The 17,572-nt window shown below is 46.8% G+C and overlaps 1 protein-coding gene across 3 annotated transcripts; it reads right to left on the bottom strand.

The window, feature by feature from the left end:
• Positions 1–5,153: 5,153 nt before the first annotated feature.
• Positions 5,154–17,013, bottom strand: YBEY (ybeY metalloendoribonuclease). Of its 3 annotated transcripts, none has more exons than XM_038749530.1 (5): positions 16,924–17,013; positions 12,416–12,653; positions 10,628–10,759; positions 8,980–9,048; positions 5,154–5,278 (listed from the first exon to the last, which is right to left on the bottom strand). In XM_038749530.1, the coding sequence occupies exons 2-5, from the start codon at positions 12,623–12,625 to the stop codon at positions 5,192–5,194; spliced, it is 498 nt and encodes a 165-aa protein (XP_038605458.1). In that variant the 5' UTR covers positions 12,626–12,653; positions 16,924–17,013; the 3' UTR covers positions 5,154–5,191. The 3 variants fall into 3 exon arrangements, with proteins under 3 accessions (XP_038605458.1, XP_038605457.1, XP_038605460.1); XM_038749529.1 differs by lacking the exon at positions 16,924–17,013 and adding an exon at positions 16,799–16,879; XM_038749532.1 differs by lacking the exons at positions 8,980–9,048; positions 16,924–17,013 and adding an exon at positions 16,799–16,879 and having other exon boundaries at positions 5,163–5,278.
• Between the last annotated feature and the right edge of the window lie 559 nt (positions 17,014–17,572).

Below are 17,572 nucleotides of genomic sequence, written 5' to 3'. Positions count from 1 at the left end.
TCTCAGGGGGCTCATCATCATCATCAATCGTATTTATTGAGCGCTTACTGTGCGCAGAGCACTGTACTAAGCGCTTGGGAAGTACACTTGCATAGCTTCAACAATCACCTCTCTGAGGAGGATCCCCTCAAGCCTTGACCTTTGTTGTTTTAATATGGTATTTGTCAGGCGCTTTGTTTCTTTCAATGGTATTTGTTGAGCGCTTATTATGCGCCAGGCACCGTTCTGAGCACTGGGGTAGATTTGAGGTCATCAGGTTGGACACAGTCCGTGTCCCACGTGGGGCTCGCTGTCTTAATCCCCATTTTCCAGATGAGGTAACTAAGGCCCAGAGAAGGGAGGTGACTTCCCCAAGGTCACACAGCAGACGAGTGGCGGAGCCGGGGTTAGAAACCGCGGTCTCTGACCCCCAGGACCGGGCTCTTGCCCCTGGGCCAGCTAATCCAGTTGGACCCTTGACCAAGATCTTTCACTTAATCATAATAAATAACGATGGCATTTGTTAAGGCTTATTATGTGCCCAGCACTGTTCTAAGCGCTGGAGGAAATACAAGGTAATCAGGTGTCCCAGGCGGGGCTCACGATCCTAATCCCCATTTTACAGATGAGGTCACTGAGGCCCGGAGAAGGGAAGTGACTCGCCCAAAGTCACACAGCTGACAAGTGGCGGAGCCGGGATTAGAACCCACGACCTCCGACTCCCAAGCCCGTGTCTTTCCGCTAGGCCAAGCTGCTTCTCTACACACTTCGTCTACAATCCCACATTTCCTCCAGGACATCTGCACTTTGGCTAGTCTATCCTGTTGGGGCTTCAAACTGTGTCTGACTGAAATTAAACTTATCATCTCTCCGTTATCGACAAGTAGGGTGCAAAATAGGTTAATTTGGTGTAAATCGGCCGCAGGGTTCTTGTAACCGGGGTGGTGATGCAGATAGGAAAAATGACTCGGAGACATGAGTTCTGATAGAGCAGCAAAGAAGGAAAGCGGCCACCTGCCCGTTCACCTCCTGGGAGAGGGACGAGGGACAAGCAGCCCCGATCCCAATATCACTGTGTCTTTTGGGAGTGGGGCATTTGGAAATTTCAGGAATTCAATTGGGACCGGCAGGGGGTTACAAATTCTCTCTGTTCTCCGTTCCTACGGCCTTGTGCAAGATGTTGTTATTTGCCTATGGCCTTGCATAGATAGGTTTGTCGATTCTCGTTAATAGGGAGGTAAATCTCGTTAATAGGGATGTAAATTCTCGTTATCTTCGGATGGGTGTTCCTTGATGGCCTTGAAGGCATCTGTTGCAGACTTGTTCTCTCGGCCTGTACAAAAGGAGGGTTACTGTCAGCATCCACAAAATGGAGTCAGTCATGTCAAGTCCGCTAGTGGACAACATCTCCTTACTCCACTCCTCCTCTTAACTATCCTAACTTTGATAACACAGCCATCCTCACAGTCCCACAGGCTCACAACCTTAGCTTCATCTTTGGTTCCTCGCTTTCAGCTCTCACACTAGAACAATTCCGCCAGTTTTCGCTCCACGGTATCTTTCAGCCTCCCCACCCGAAAATCTACCACCCGGGACCTACAACTCGGCTTCGGCGGGGACAGAGCTTGTCGGATAAAAATGGGGACGCTTCGGCCTCGAGTCGTTCGACCCCGGTGGAAAGGCATTAGCGTCTCGGGGGCCTTCGGGTTTGGACTTGAGTCACCCGTCTGTCCCCGAGATAACTTGTCGTTCGACTGGGCCGGGGATGGATCTCTCGCGGCCCTTCCCAAGTCAGGTATTCAGGGAGTCTGTAGAAGGCAGATGCCCACCGACGCAGGGAAGGCGATGAACCGGGTCCAGTCGGGAAGTAGAGGACGTCGATTTCGTTTGGCGGCGTGGGAGAGGTTTAGAAATTAAGAGCCCGAAGTCCCGGGCGCGGCTCTATCTTTCGCGACACGGAAGCGGCGTGGCTCAGTGGAAAGAGCCCGGGCTTTGGAGTCAGAGGTCACGGGTTCAAACCCCGGCTCCGCCACTTGTCGGCTGTGTGACTTTGGACAAGTCACTTCACTTCTCTGGGCCTCAGTTGCCTCACCTGTCAAATGGGGATTAAGCCTGTGAGCCCCCCGTGGGACAACCTGATCACCTTGTAACCTCCCCAGTGCTTAGAAGAGTGCTTTGCACATAGTAAGCGCTTAATAAATGCCATTATTATTATTATTATTATTATTAGACTACTGAGTCAGTCTTTTCACTCGTTTCCCTTGCTCCCCACTGAAACTGATTCACACACAGCTCCCTCCTTCTCACCGCCCCCCGACTTGGCTGCATAAACTTCTCCCGGTTGGCCTCGAGGCTCTCCCCATCCTAAATATCGCTCTCTTCACCTGCTGCTCCCCGACATACATTGTTCGTCCCTCTCGAGCTCACCTAACTGTACTTTGATCTGGACTCTCCCGCTTTGGTTGGCCTTAGCGAGAATGAAGCGATTGGGCTGGGTTGTGGTCGAAAATCAGCGAGGTAAGATGTGAAGGGGCAAGGTGATGGAGTGCTTTAAAGCCAACGATAAGGAGTTTTGGTTTGATGCGGAGAAGGATCGGCAACCAATGAAGGTTCTTGAGGAGTGGGAAATATGGACCGAACAGTGTTTTTTGTTTTGATCGGGGCAGCATACGGACTGGAGTGGCGACAGGAAGCAGGGAGGTCAGCAAGGAGGCCGATGTAGTAGTCAAGGCGGATATAATTGCTTGGATCGGTGTAGTCGTAGTTGGGAAGGAGAGGAAAGGACAGATTTTAAAGATGCGATACTCTATTTATTTATTTAATTTATTTGTACATATCTATTCTATTTATTTTATTTTCTCAGTATGTTTGGTTTTGTTCTCTGTCTCCCCCTTTTAGACTGTGAGCCCACCGTTGGGTAGGGACCGTCTCTAGATGTTGCCAATTTGTACTTCCCAAGTGCTTAGAACAGTGCTCTGCACATAGTAAGCGCTCAATAAATACGATTGATGATGTTGATGATGATGATAGTAGAACGGACAGGATTTTATGACAATATGTGGACTGAATGAGAGAGTTGAGTCGAGGATCACGTCAAGGCTACGGGCTAGTGAGACAGGGAGGACGGTAGCGTCGTCTACAGTGATGGGGAAGTCTTTCGGGCAGGCGGGTTTTGGGTGGGAAGATGAGGAGTTCCGTTTCGAACACGCTCAATTTGAGATGCCAGCGGGACAACCGAGCAGAGATGTTGCTATTAGGAAGGTGACCTATTTAAAAGTACTTTTTACCACTCTAGCATTAGAGGTTAGTATAGTGCCCACGTGCCCCGGCCCACGTCATCCCCCGGGCCTGGAATGGCCTCCCTCTGCCCATCCGCCAAGCTAGCTCTCTTCCTCCTTTCAAGGCCCTACTGAGAGCTCACCTCCTCCGGGAGGCCTTCCCAGACTGAGCCCCTTCCTTCCTCTCCCCCTCGTCCCCCTCTCCATCCCCCCATCTTACCTCCCTCCCTTCCCCACAGCACCTGTATATATGTTTGTACATATTTATTACTCTATTTATTTTACTTGTACATATCTATTCTATTTATTTTATTTTGTTAAGATGTTTGGTTTTGTTCTCTGTCTCCCCCTTCTAGACTGTGAGCCCACTGTTGGGTAGGGACTGTCACTATATGTTGCCAACTTGGACTTCCCAAGCGCTTAGTTCAGTGCTCTGCACACAGTAAGCACTCAATAAATACGATTGATGATGATGCTGTTCTGCACACAAAGTGCTCAGTAAAGATGATTGGTAGGGGTTGAAGCCACTAGGCAATTTCCTATTTATCTTTATCCATTCATAGCTAGCGTTTCGCCTCCCTTTTCCTCTGCTCCTCCTCCCCTCCCTATCGCCCCTACTCCCTCGCTCTGCTCTATTCCCTCTCCCCCCTACAGCACTTGTGTATATTTGTACATATTTATTATTCTATTGATTTTATTAATGCTGCGTATCTATCTATAATTCTATCTATCTATTTTGATGTTGTTGATGTTATTGTTTTGTTGTCTGTCTCCCCCTTCTAGCCTGTTGTTGGGTAGGGATTGTCTCCTCCGTTGCCGAATTGTACTTTCCAAGCGCTTAGTACAGTGCGGTGCACACAGTAAGCGCTCAATAAATACGATTGAATGAATCAATGTCCTGAAGGCAGGAAGAAATGCAAGACTCCAGAATAATGATTGTGTTTGTTCAGTGCTTAGTAAGTGTCAAGCGCTGTTCTAAGTCCTGGGGGAGATACAAGCTAATCGGGTTGGACACTGTCCCTGTCCCATAAGGGGCTCACAATCTTAATCCCCATTATACAGATGAGGTAATTGAGGCCCAGAGAAGTTAAGTTCGCACAGCAAACGAGGTTCTTCTGTCTCCCAGGCCTGTGCTCTATCTACAAGGCCATGCTGCTTCCCCAGGAAAGGGTAGATGGAGAGATGTCAGGGCTGCAGAGGGAGATTTGGGAATCATGTGCATACAAATAGTAGTTGAAGCCATGGACATGAATTTCATTCAATCGTATTTAGTGAGCGCTTACTGTGTGCAGAGCACTGTACTAAGCGCTTGGCAAGTACAATTTGGCAACAGATAGAGACGGTCCCTACCCAACAACGGGCTCACAGTCTAGAAGGGGGAGACGGACAACAAAACGAAACATGTGGACAGGTGTCAGTATCATCAAAATAGATGAATTATAGATAGATGCACATCATTAATAAAATAAGTAGAGTAATAAATATGTACAAATATACCGAGAGGGAGGGGGTGTAGATGGAGAATAGAAGGGGACCCAGAACTGAGCGTATAAACTGTATAGACTTTCAAAAAAGTCAGGTGATGGGGTGAATCATTTCCAATAGAAAGAAGAGTCCTTCTTTCTATCATTATGATTGTACTAACATCAATTTTCCACTTATTTTCTATTGTGCCATGATATCAATGAATCTTAGCATAGGTTACATTCTATATTAACTTATTCTACCATATTCCTCATACATTTGAAGAGTTGAACTAGAAAACAGTCGGGCAACCTAGAGAAAGTCATTCAAATGGTTATTGGAACAACTTTTGAGAACTATTTCACTATCAATTCATATTCCCCAAGATGTACACGTTAGGTAAGAGGGAAAATAAAAACCAAGTTAGCCCTTTTGTCCTGTCAGTATTTTTGAACTTTATTCTTAAAGGATCAAAAATGGTTTTTGGTCAGTGGCTGGAGATTGGTCCCGGTAAGTTTATTCAGCTCATCAAGGATATGTTTTTCTTTCTGATACATCTAAGGAAGAAGAGGAGACAGAAATTATTCAAAATATATCATTTTGGGGGGACTGCATTAAAACAATATTTTGTACCAATACTTTATAAAAACGAATTTTCGTAATGCTAATAGGCACGAAAATGTCTAAGAAAATCAACAAAACAAAGGGAACCCAAGACGAAGACAACCTAATGTTGACATTGGACAGCATGAATAAATTGAGGTTGTTAATGGCTCTGAAGCAGTGATAGTAGTAGTTGAGGCATTCAATGAATTCCCGTTGCACTGTTAACAAAGCACTGGGGAGAGTACAACAGACACACAACATACATTCCCTGCCCAGAGGGAGGTTACAGTCTAATGGGGAAGAACAGATTTGGAAATACAACGTGAGTAATCAGGATAAATTGTGGACTGTACACAATTTAGTACAGTGCTCTGCACACAGTGAGCGCTCAATAAATACGATTGATGATGATGACTGTACCACTAAGACTAGAAAAGCGCTGCTGAAAGGCACGAATAGAGAAATATGAGGTGGATGTTCGGTTAATGTGACTCGGGGAGCTGGGGGTTACTGGGGAGGGGGCATCTTAGGGAGGCTTGGAATAAGGGAAGCGCTGTGGTCTTTCACAAGAGTTTCAGGCCAGGGGAACAGTGTCAGTGAATAAATACGATTGATTGAATGAATGAATGAATGAATTAATTAATTAATGACAGCTTAAGGGAAGGGAGTGCGGCCTGCAAGGCAGGGCGGGGGGTGGGAGGAGATGACCTCTCGAGACTATAAGCTCATGGTGGGCAGGGAATGTGTCCATTGATTGTCGTGCTGTACTCTCCCAAGCGCTCAGCATAGTCCTCTGCACAAAGTAAGCGCTCAATAAATACGACAATGAATGAACGAGCCCCCGAAGGACGGTCAGGAAGGGGGAGGGCCAGCCGAGAATGAATGAATGAATGAATGAATGAATGAATGAAGAACCTGATCACCTTCTATCTCCCAGCACTTAGAACAGTGCTATGAATGAATGAACAACCTGATCACCTTGTATCCCCCAGCGCTTAGAACAGTGCTTTGCACATAGTAAGTGCTTAACAAATACCATCATCATTATTGTTATTATTATACACACACACCCTCCATCTCTCTTTTTCTCTCCCTGTCTCTGTGTGTCTCGCTCTCTTTCTCTGTCTTTGTGTGTCTCACTCTCTTTTCCTCTCTCTGCCTCTGTCTTTGTGTGTGTCTCTCTTTGCCCCTCAGTGCCTGGCACTCTTTTCCCTTTTCTTTATTACCCTATTTATTTATTTATTTCACCTGTACCTATCTATTCTATTTATTTTATTTTGTTACTATGTTCTGTTTTGTTGTCTGTCTCCCCCTTCTAGACCGGGAGCCCGCTGTTGGGTAGGGACCGTCTCTATGTACTTCCCAAGCGCTTAGTACAGTGCTCTGCACACGGTAAGCGCTCAATAAATACGACTGATTGATTGATTGAGAACAGAAGGAGAGGTGAGAGCGGGACAGAATGTGAAAGGTAGCTCAGGAAAAATGCAAAGAGCAAGCAGGGGAAGAGAACCGCTACGTAGGATGGGCAGAGACAGAGGAGAGGCCTGTGGCAGATTGTGAGGATCCTGCTTGATCTGGGGGAAACTGAGAGATCTTTGAGGAATGCAGAGATGTGTTGTATATGTTGCCAACTTGTACTTCCCAAGCGCTTAGTACAGTGCTCCGCACGCAGTAAGCGCTCAATAAATACGATTGATTGATCGATCGATGTGTGCCAAGTGACATTTCAAGAAGACGATCTTCACGGCCGCTCGCAGTCTAGAGAACGGCGAGAAGAAGCTGGAGGCTGATACTGCGGCCTCGCTGCTGTGTGACACGAGCTTTGATCAGGGTATTAAAAGTTTTACTGTAGAAGGGTGGATCCAAGCGACGCGTAGGAAGGACCGGCAGGCCTGGGGGTAGATCGGACGTGAGTTGTGGGGGAATCAAGGATGATACCAAAGTCGAAGGCGACTGGGAACGGGGACGATAGTGGTGTTGTTGACTGTGAAGGGGAAGTTATAGAGATGGTAGCTGAGCCCAGGCCGGTGGATGGGCTCCTTAACTCCATGAGAGAGTGAGTACAGAGCGAGAAGAATTAAGGGATTCTGAACAGAGCCTCTGGGACATCCGCAGCTAAAGAGAAGAGGCCGGCAAACGAAACCGAGGAGTATTCAGAGCTGTACGAGAACCAGAATTGAGCGTTGTCAGAGAAACCACGGTCCGGCAGTGTTTCAAGGGTTATGGGGCTGTACACAGTCTTAAAGGCCACTCAGAAAAGTCTGTAGAAATCTGCAGCAGGGCGAAGTACGGACTGGAGTGGGAAGAGACAGGAGGCAGGGAGGTCAGAGAGGAGGCTGATACGGTAATCGCGGCGGGTTAGGATAAGTGCTTGGAAGGAATTTGGATGGAGAAGAAAGGGCGGATTGCGGTGCCGTTATGAAGGTTGAACCCACAGGATCTGGTGACAGGCTGAATGGAAGAGATGAGCTGAGGATAATGACAGGGCGATGGGCTCGTGTGACGGTGGTGCCGTCTATAATGATGGGAAAGTTGAGGCGGGGGGGAAGGGGAGGGGACAGGGTGTGGGTGGGAAGATGAGTTCTGTTTTGGACATGTTAAGTTTGAGGTGTCAGTGGGGCATCCAAGGAGAGATGTCTGGAAGGCAGGAGGAAATGTGAGACTGCAGAGGAGGAGAGAGATCAGGGCTGGAGACGTTAGATTTGGGAATCATCCACATAGAGATAATAGTTGAAGCCATGGGAGCGAATGAGTCCTCCAAGGGAGTGGGGAGAGACGGCGATTAGAAGGGGACCCAAAATTGAGCTAGAAATGAAAAAGACTAAGGGAAGGACCAGGAGGAAAGATACAGGGTGGCGCTTAGTCCGTGTATTGCACCTAGAAGGCAATAAATGCCATTCCTACTACTACGACTACATACATCATTCAGAACATACATAGCATAGTCGTCAGTTCTGTTATAAAATCCGTCTCCCGCTGCCCCGCTCGATTACCTTCTTTAGTCCAAATCAGTGAGATTTCACAGCACTTTGTGACCCGGGTCCTTCCTGGTGGAGTATGGGCTGAGAAATATTTAGCTCTCATTTACAAGGTAAATTCATTCGTTCATTCAATCGTATTTATTGAGCGCTTACTGTGTGCAGAGCACTGTACTAAGCGCTTGGGAAGTACAAGTTGGTAACATATAGAGACGGTCCCTACCCAACAGTGGGCTCACAATGGAACAATATTAGTCCAAACAATGAAGAAATCAGTTGTAAGTCACCAGTTGTTCTCCTAACAATGTTCTGGAACAATATTATCTTGGCCTTCAGTTTTTCATCTATATTTGGTAAACAACATTATAATTTATTCCCCTTTTGTTCTTCAGCCATTCCATGTTTCTGGAAGGATTAGCGTTTTTAGGTTTTCATTTAATTCGTGATGTTTTTTCTTATTTTTTTCAAGCAATTTGACTTTATCACCGAATGCAACTTGGTTCCCCATATATACGCACACATACAGTTAGAACAGTTTGAGAACCTAGAAACATGAACGAGTTACCCTCCAATTAGTAAGAGCTGAGGGTTGTGCCACTGCAAAAAACACTTGTGAACATTTCTAACATCGATTCATTGAGAAGGTTAAAAAAAACAACCCCAAAAACTACTACCTCTTGCCACTCTGCTTCTGTGTCATGTCTGTAGCCCAGTAAATGGCAAAGCCCATGAGCTGCAGTTACCTGTCAAAATACCATAATTACTTAATTAATTAAAGGAATGGCGGTGATGCAAGTGAAGAGAAGTCAGGAGAGAGACAAAAGTGGAAAAAGGTATATATATATATCTATATATCCTACATATATATGTATATATATATATATATATCTTCTTGGAAATCGGGTTGGGGAATTTTGCCTGCTTTCAGATTCTGAAAAGAGAGAAACATAAATTTGCGAAACAGGCATTTGATTTGATTTTATAAAAGCATCCCCAATTACAGCCTACTTTTATTTATATATATATATATATATATATATATATATATATATATATATATATATATATATATATATATATATAAATAGAAAAACAAAGATGATGAACACCTAAGCACTTAGTACGTCCCTCCCTCCCCAGCTCAGAGCAATTATGTTCATGCTTTTAAACTCTTGTCATTTATCCTGTCTAGATTATTTTAGCGTCTGTCTTCCCTGCTTGATTGTAGGCTCCTTGAAGGCAGGGATTATATCTAATACCTCTTTTGGACTCTCCCAAGCACTTACTACGATGTCCTGCACAAAGTAAGCACTCAATCAAAACTATTGATTGATTAATCGACTAAACTGGAGACTAACGGAGACGATCATAAGTGGGTAAGCACAAGGCCAGGGACCAAGTTTGCACATCTGTTGGAGTTTATTAGCAACGGTCCACGTTACGGGATGTGACGTCAACTCATTGATGCCGCTTTGTAAAGGGTTTCATCATCATCATCATCATCATCAATCGTATTTATTGAGCGCTTACTGTGTGCAGAGCACTGTACTAAGCGCTTGGGAAGTCCAAGTTGGCAACATATAGAGACAGTCCCTACCCAACAGTGGGCTCACAGTCTAAAAGGGGGAGACAGAGAACAAAACCAAACGTACTAACAAAATCAAATAAATAGAATAGATATGTACAAGTAAAATAAATAGAGTAATAAATATGTACAAACATATATGCATATATACAGGGTTTCGCTGAATCGAAATCAATCGGCGGCACTTGAGTGCTTGCTGTGTGCACAGCACTGTACTAAGTGCCAGGGGGAGTTCAATACAAGAATTGGTACACACGTTCCCTGCCTCGGACTAGTTCTTATTTAAAAGTTTTGTGGCTAAACTCCTTTGACAGGAGAGAGACAGAGTATGTAGGCGTGAGCCCACTGTTGGGTAGGGACTGTCTCTATATGTTGCCAATTTGTACTTCCCAAGCGCTTAGTACAGTGCTCTGCACATAGTAAGCGCTCAATAAATACGATCGATGATGATGATGATGATCTATGCAGTTGGTAACCGGCAGACCACCGCTCTCCCCATCTCCAAAACCCTTCTCAAATGCCATCTTATAAGGGACAGAAAAGTGGACACTTCTCCCTGACTCTGTAACATAAAATAAAGAACAAAACTTCTCCTTGGTAGGAGGATGAAGCCGAAAAAGGTTGCGAGAGTGATTCAGGGGCCGGAATATTCCATTCAAATCAACAATTTACGCCCTGATGCTGTTTGGCCCCCAGATGGGAAATGACTAGGCTGGGTGACTTCAGTTGGCACTTACTGTTAGAACACTGTAGTAATCCTCATTTCCTTCCTGGCACTGCTGAAAAATGTACTCCACTCCTAGGAAAATGTCACCTAAGTTGTAGTCCTCTTGGAAATCGGGCTGGGGAATTTTGCCTGCTTTCAGATTCTGAAAAGAGAGAAATATAAGTTTTTGAAACTGACAACTGATTTGATTTTATAAAAGCATCCCCAATCACAGCCTACTTTCAACCCTTTTACAAATAAAACCATCATAACTCATCAACTCAGGGAAGCAGCGTGGCTCCGCGGAAAGAGCCCGGGCTTGGGAGTCAGAGATCATGGGTTCGAATCCCAGCTCCGCCACTTGCCAGCTGGGTGACTTTGGGCAAGTCACTTCGCTTCTCTGAGCCTCAGTTCCCTCATCCGTAAAATGGGGATTAAGATTGTGAGCCCCCCGTGGGACAACCTGATCACCTTGTACCCCCCCCAGCACTTAGAACAGTGCTTTGCACATAGTAAGCGCTTAACAAATACCATTATTATTATTATTATTATTATTATTATCAAACAAATGCCTATAAGGAATTGGATGTGTCACCCTACCCAGGTGTTTCCAGGATGATCATAAGTGGAGCAGGTGTGCAGCACGGCTTCCTTTCGGTTTTATTCTAAACAGTTTGGTTTTCAGCTGACCTGTCCCTTATCTGGTACTGATTTGGCATTATTCATTCATTCATTCATTCATTCATTCATTCATTCATTCATTCGTTTATTCATTCAATCGTATTTATTGAGCGCTTACTGTGTGCAGAGCACGCTTGGGAAGCACAAGTTGGCAACATCTAGAGACGGTCCCTACCCAACAGCGGGCTCACAGTCTAGAAGGGGGAGACAGACAACAAAACCAAACATATTAACAAAAATAAAATAGAATCAATATGTACAAATAAAATAGAGTAATAAAGTCTAAAGTAATAGAGTCTTTTAGACTGTGAGCCTTTTAGACTGTGAGCCCTTTTAGACTGTGAGCCCACTGTTGGGTAGGGACCGTCTCTATATGTTGCCAACTTGTACTTCCCAAGCGCTTAGTACAGTGCTCTGCACACAGTAAGCGCTCAATAAATACGATTGATGATAAATATGTACAAACATATATACATATATACAGGTGCTGTGGGGAGGGGAAGGAGGTAAGGCGGAGGGGTGGGGGAGAGGAAGGAGGGGGCTCAGTCTGGGAGTTATTGTCGATAGTATTTGTTGAGCGCTTACTATAAGCAGAGAACTAAGCACTTGGGAGACGACCCCCGGCCCACGTCACCCCCCGGGCCTGGAATGCCCTCCCTCTGCCCCTCCGCCAAGCTAGCTCTCTTCCTCCCTTCAAGGCCCTACTGAGAGCTCACCTCCTCCAGGAGGCCTTCCCAGACTGAGCCCCTTCCTTCCTCTCCCCCTCATCTTCCTCTCCATCCCCCCATCTTACCTCCTTCCCTTCCCCACAGCACCTGTATATATGTTTGTACATATTTATTACTCTATTTATTTATTTTACTTGCACATATCTATCCTATTTCTTTTATTTTGTTAGTATGTTTGGTTTTGTTGTCTGTCTCCCCCTTCTAGACTGTGAGCCCACTGTCGGGTAGGGACCGTCTCTATATGTTGCCAACTTGTGCTTCCCAAGCGCTTAGTCCAGTGCTCTGCACACAGTAAGCGCTCAATAAATACGATTGGTTGATTGATTGATTAGTACAGTGCTCTGCACATAGTAAGCGCTCAATAAATACGATTGATAACCAGGTGATTAAAAAGAAATAAATGCTCTTACCTCGTGGAAGGGAAAGGACAGAACGTCAGTGGGAACATTTTTCCGCCGGTACGTGCTGTTAAGGCGCTGGATGCGCTCGTTGTCGACACAGATGATCCCCAAGTCGAACTGCCGCACCCCCAAAACGTGCCTCAGGGCCTCGATTTTCGCCCGGAGCGGGACCCGCCTGATGGGAATGACTTTCTGTAGGTTCCTAAGGACTAAACTCATCTCGGGAAAAAAACGCGGGACCCACACTCTAAAGGGGGAGAGAGAACCCGAGAATTCAAAATTCAGTGAGATCGTTTTAGGAGGAGACACAGATACAGAATTTTTTTTCCCTTTTTAAATACTATTAATCATTTTAGTAGGAGACACAGATACAGAATTTTTTTTCCCTTTTTAAATACTACTAATCAACCGATCGTATTTATTGAGCGCTTACTGCGTGCAGAGCACTGGACTGAGCGCTTGGGAAGGACAAGTTGGCAACATAGAGAGACGGTCCCTACCCAACAGTGGGCTCACGGAAGTGCAGCAATAATATTGTACGTATTTATTACTGATTATTTATTAATATTGTACATATTTACTACTCTATTTTACTTGTACATATCTATCCTATTTATTCTATTTTGTTAGTAGGTTTGGTTTTGTTCTCTGTCTCCCCCTTTTAGACTGTGAGCCCACTGTTGGGTAGGGACCGTCTCTAGATGTTGCCAATTTGTCCTTCCCAAGCGCTTAGTCCAGTGCTCTGCACATAGTAAGCGCTCAATAAATACGATTGATGATGATGATGATGATGATAACAATAATGTTGGTATTTGTTAAGCGCTTACTCTGCGCCAAGCACCGAAGTAGATACAGGGTAGTGACGTTGTCTAATGAGGTTGTCCCACCTGGGGCTCACTGTATTCATCCCCATTGGACAGATGGGGGAACTGAGGCCCAGAGAAGTGCAGTAATAATAATAATAATAACAATAATAATAATAATAATAATCATCGATCGTATTTATTGAGCGCTTACTATGTGCAGAGCACTGTACTAAGCGCTTGGGAAGTACAAATTGGCAACATCTAGAGACAGTCCCTACCCAACAGCGGGCTCACAGTCTAAAAGGGGGAGACAGAGAACAAAACCAAACCTACTAACAAAATAAAATAAATAATAATAATAATGATGGTATTTGTTAAGCGCTTACTACGTGCCAAGCACTGTTCTCAGCACTGGGGGAGATCCGAGGTAATGAGGTTGTCCCATGTAGGGTTCCCAGTCTTCATCCCCATTTTGCAGATGAGGGAACTGAGGCCCAGAGAAGTGCAGTAATAATGGTAATAATAATAATAACAATAATAATAATGATGATGGTATTTGTTAAGCGCTTACTACGTGCCAAGCACTGTTCTCAGCACTGGGGGAGATCCGAGGTAATGAGGTTGTCCCACGTAGGGTTCCCAGTCTTCATCCCCATTTTGCAGATGAGGGAACTGAGGCCCAGAGAAGTGCAGTAATAATGGTAATAATAATAATAACAATAATAATAATGATGATGGTATTTGTTAAGCGCTTACTACGTGCCAAGCACTGTTCTCAGCACTGGGGGAGATCCGAGGTAATGAGGTTGTCCCACGTAGGGTTCCCAGTCTTCATCCCCATTTTGCAGATGAGGGAACTGAGGCCCAGAGAAGTGCAGTAATAATGGTAATAATAATAATAACAATAATAATAACGATGATGGTATTTGTTAAGCGCTTACTACGTGCCAAGCACTGTTCTCAGCACTGGGGGAGATCCGAGGTAATGAGGTTGTCCCATGTAGGGTTCCCAGTCTTCATCCCCATTTTGCAGATGAGGGAACTGAGGCCCAGAGAAGTGCAGTAATAATGGTAATAATAATAATAATAATAATAATAATAATAATAATAATGAATAATGGTATTTGTTAAGCGCTTACTATGTGCCAAGCACTGTTCTCAGCACTGGGGGAGATCCGAGGTAATGAGGTTGTCCCATGTAGGGTTCCCAGTCTTCACCCCATTTTGCAGATGAGGGAACTGAGGCCCAGAGAAGTGCAGTAATAATAGTAATAATGTTGGTATTTGTTAAGCGTTTACTCTGTCCCCAGTACTGTTCTAAGCGCCGGAGTAGATCCAAGGTGATGAGGTTGTCCCACCTGGGGCTCCCAGTCTTCACCCCCACTTTGCAGATGAGGGAACTGAGGCCCAGAGAAGTGTGGCAATAATAACGGTAATGATGGCATTTGTTGAGCGCTTACTATGTGCCAAGCACTGTTCTAAGCGCTGGGGGGGGGGGGGGGGGATACAAGATGATCTGGTTGTCCCACGGGGGCTCCCAGTCTTCACCCCCATTTTGCAGATGAGGTAACCGAGTATCAGAGAAGTGCAGTAATAACAATACAAATGATGGCATTTGTTAAGCGCTTACTATGTGCCAAACACTGTTCTAAGCACTGGGGGAGGGGGGGAGACAAGGTGAGCAGATTGTCCCACGTGGGGCTCACAGTCTTCATCCCCATTTCACAGATGAGGGAACTGAGGCCCAGAGAAGTGAAGTGCCTTGCCCAAAGTCACACGCTGACGAGCGGCAGAGGCAGAGAAGTGGCTTGCCCAAGGCCACCCGGCAGACAATAACGATGGCATTTTATTAAGCGCTTACTATGTGCAGAGCACTGTGCTAAGCGCTGGGGAGGTTACAAGGTGATCAGGTTGTCCCATGGGGGGCTCGGTCTTAATCCCCAGTTTACAGTTGAGGCCACTGAGGCACCGAGGATAATACTAATAATGGCATTTATTAAGTGCTTACTCTGTGCAAAGCACTGTTCTAGGCGCTGGGGGAGGTTACAAGGTGATCAGGCTGTCCCACGGGGGGCTCAGAGTCTTCATCCCCATTTTACAGACGAGGTCACTGAGGCCCAGAGGATAATACTAATAATGGCATTTATTAAGCGCTTACTCTGTGCAAAGCACTGTTCTAAGCGCTGGGGAGGTTACAAGGGGATCAGGTTGTCCCACGGGGGGCTCACAGTCTTAATCCCCATTTTACAGATGAGGTAACTGAGGCCCAGAGAACAACAACAATAATGGCATTTATTAAGCGCTTACTCTGTGCAAAGTACTGTTCTAGGCGCTGGGGAGGTTACAAGGGGATCAGGTTGTCCCACAGCGGGCTCACAGTGTTAATCCCCATTTTACAGATGAGGGAACTGAGGCCCAGAGAACAACAACAATAATGGCATTTATTAAGCGCTTACTCTGTGCAAAGTACTGTTCTAGGCGCTGGGGAGGTTACAAGGGGATCAGGTTGTCCCACAGCGGGCTCACAGTGTTAATCCCCATTTTACAGATGAGGGAACTGAGGCCCAGAGAACAACAACAATAATGGCATTTATGAAGTGCTTACTACGTGCAAAGCACTGTTCTAAGCGCTGGGGAGGTTACAAGGGGATCAGGTTGCCCCACGGGGAGCTCACAGTCTTCATCCCCAGTTTACAGATGAGGGAACTGAGGCCCAGAGAATAATACTAATAATGACATTTGTTAAGCGCTTACTGTGTGCAAAGCACTGTTCTAAGCGCTGGGGAGGTTACAAGGGGATCAGGTTGCCCCACGGGGAGCTCACAGTCTTCATCCCCAGTTTACAGATGAGGGAACTGAGGCCCAGAGAACAACAACAATAATGGCATTTATTAAGCGCTTACTCTGTGCAAAGCCCTGTTCTAAGCGCTGGGGAGGTCACAAGGGGATCAGCTTGTCCCTCAGGGGGGCTCACAGCCTTCATCCCCATTTTACAGATGAGGGAACTGAGGCCCAGGGAAGGGAAGTGACTTGCCCAAAGTCACCCAGCTGACAGTTGGCGGAGTCGGGATTTGAACCCGTGACCTCTGACTCCAAAGCCCAAGCCCCTGCTCTTTCACTCATTCATTCATCCCATCGTATTTATTGGGCGCTTACTGCGTGCAGAGCACTGTACTAAGCGCTTGGGAAGGACAAGCTGGCAACATATAGAGACGGTCCCTACCCAACTGTGGGCTCACAGTCTAGAAGGGGGAGACAGAGAACAAAACCAAACATTCTAACAAAATAAAATGAATAGAATAGATATGGACAAATAAAGTAAATCAATAAATAGAGCAATAAATCCGTAGAGACATATATCCATAGATAGAGGTGCTGTGGGGAGGGGGGGAGGGGGAGGGTTTAAGTGTTTCCCGTCGCTTCCCCTGTTTTCTGTTTCTGTTTTTTTTTTCCTTTTCTGCTTTTTCCGTTAGTTTCCCGGCGGTGGATGGGGGAGGGGGAACCAGGGGGACCGGAACTGCTTCCGTCCCTGTTTGTTTCCCGCCCTGGGGGACCGGAAGTGGGGACGGCCCTCTTGGGCTCTTACCCGGCCGCGGCCCGGAGCCCTGGGGAGCGGGGGGAGGAGAAGGGGGGACCGGAAGTGGGTGCGTCCCTGTTTGTTTCCCGCCCAGGGGGACCGGAAGTGGGACCGTCCCTCTTTTTGGTTCTTACTCGGCCGCGGCCCGGAGCCCTGGGGAGGATGGAGAAGCAGGACCGGAAGTGGGTGCGTCCCTGTTTGTTTCCCGCCAAGGGGGACCGGAAGTGGGGACGGCCCTCTTGGGTTCTTGCCCGGCCGCGGCCAAGAACGCTGGGGGGGGGGAGGAGGAGGAGGAGGGGGACCGGAAGTGGGTGCGTCCCTGTTTGTTTCCCGCCCAGGGGGACCGGAAGTGGGGACGGCCCTCTTGGGTTCTTGCCCGGCCGCGGTCAGGAACCCTGGGGAGCAGGAGGAGGAGGAGGAGGAGAAGGGGGACCGGAAGTGGGTCCGTCCCTGTTTGTTTCCCGCCCAGGGGGACCGGAAGTGGGGACGGCCCTCTTGGGTTCTTGCCCGGCCACGGTCAGGAACCCTGGGGAAGGGGGACCGGAAGTGGGTCCGTCCCTGTTTGTTTCCCGCCCACGGGGACCGGAAGTGGGGACGGCCCTCTTGGGTTCTTGCCCGGCCGCGGCCAGGAGTCCTGGGGAGCAGGAGGAGGAGGAGAAGGGGGACCGGAAGTGGGTCCGTCCCTGTTTGTTTCCCGCCCAGGGGGACCGGAAGTGGGGACGGCCCTCTTGGGTTCTTGCCCGGCCGCGGCCAGGAGTCCTGGGGGGGGGGGGGGGAGGAGGA

The sequence above is a fragment of the Tachyglossus aculeatus genome, chromosome 7, assembly GCF_015852505.1.
Source record: "Tachyglossus aculeatus isolate mTacAcu1 chromosome 7, mTacAcu1.pri, whole genome shotgun sequence".
Taxonomy (NCBI): Eukaryota; Metazoa; Chordata; class Mammalia; order Monotremata; family Tachyglossidae; genus Tachyglossus; species Tachyglossus aculeatus.
The sequence above is the reverse complement of the archived record's forward strand: the minus strand, read 5'-3'. Positions and strand labels throughout refer to the sequence as shown.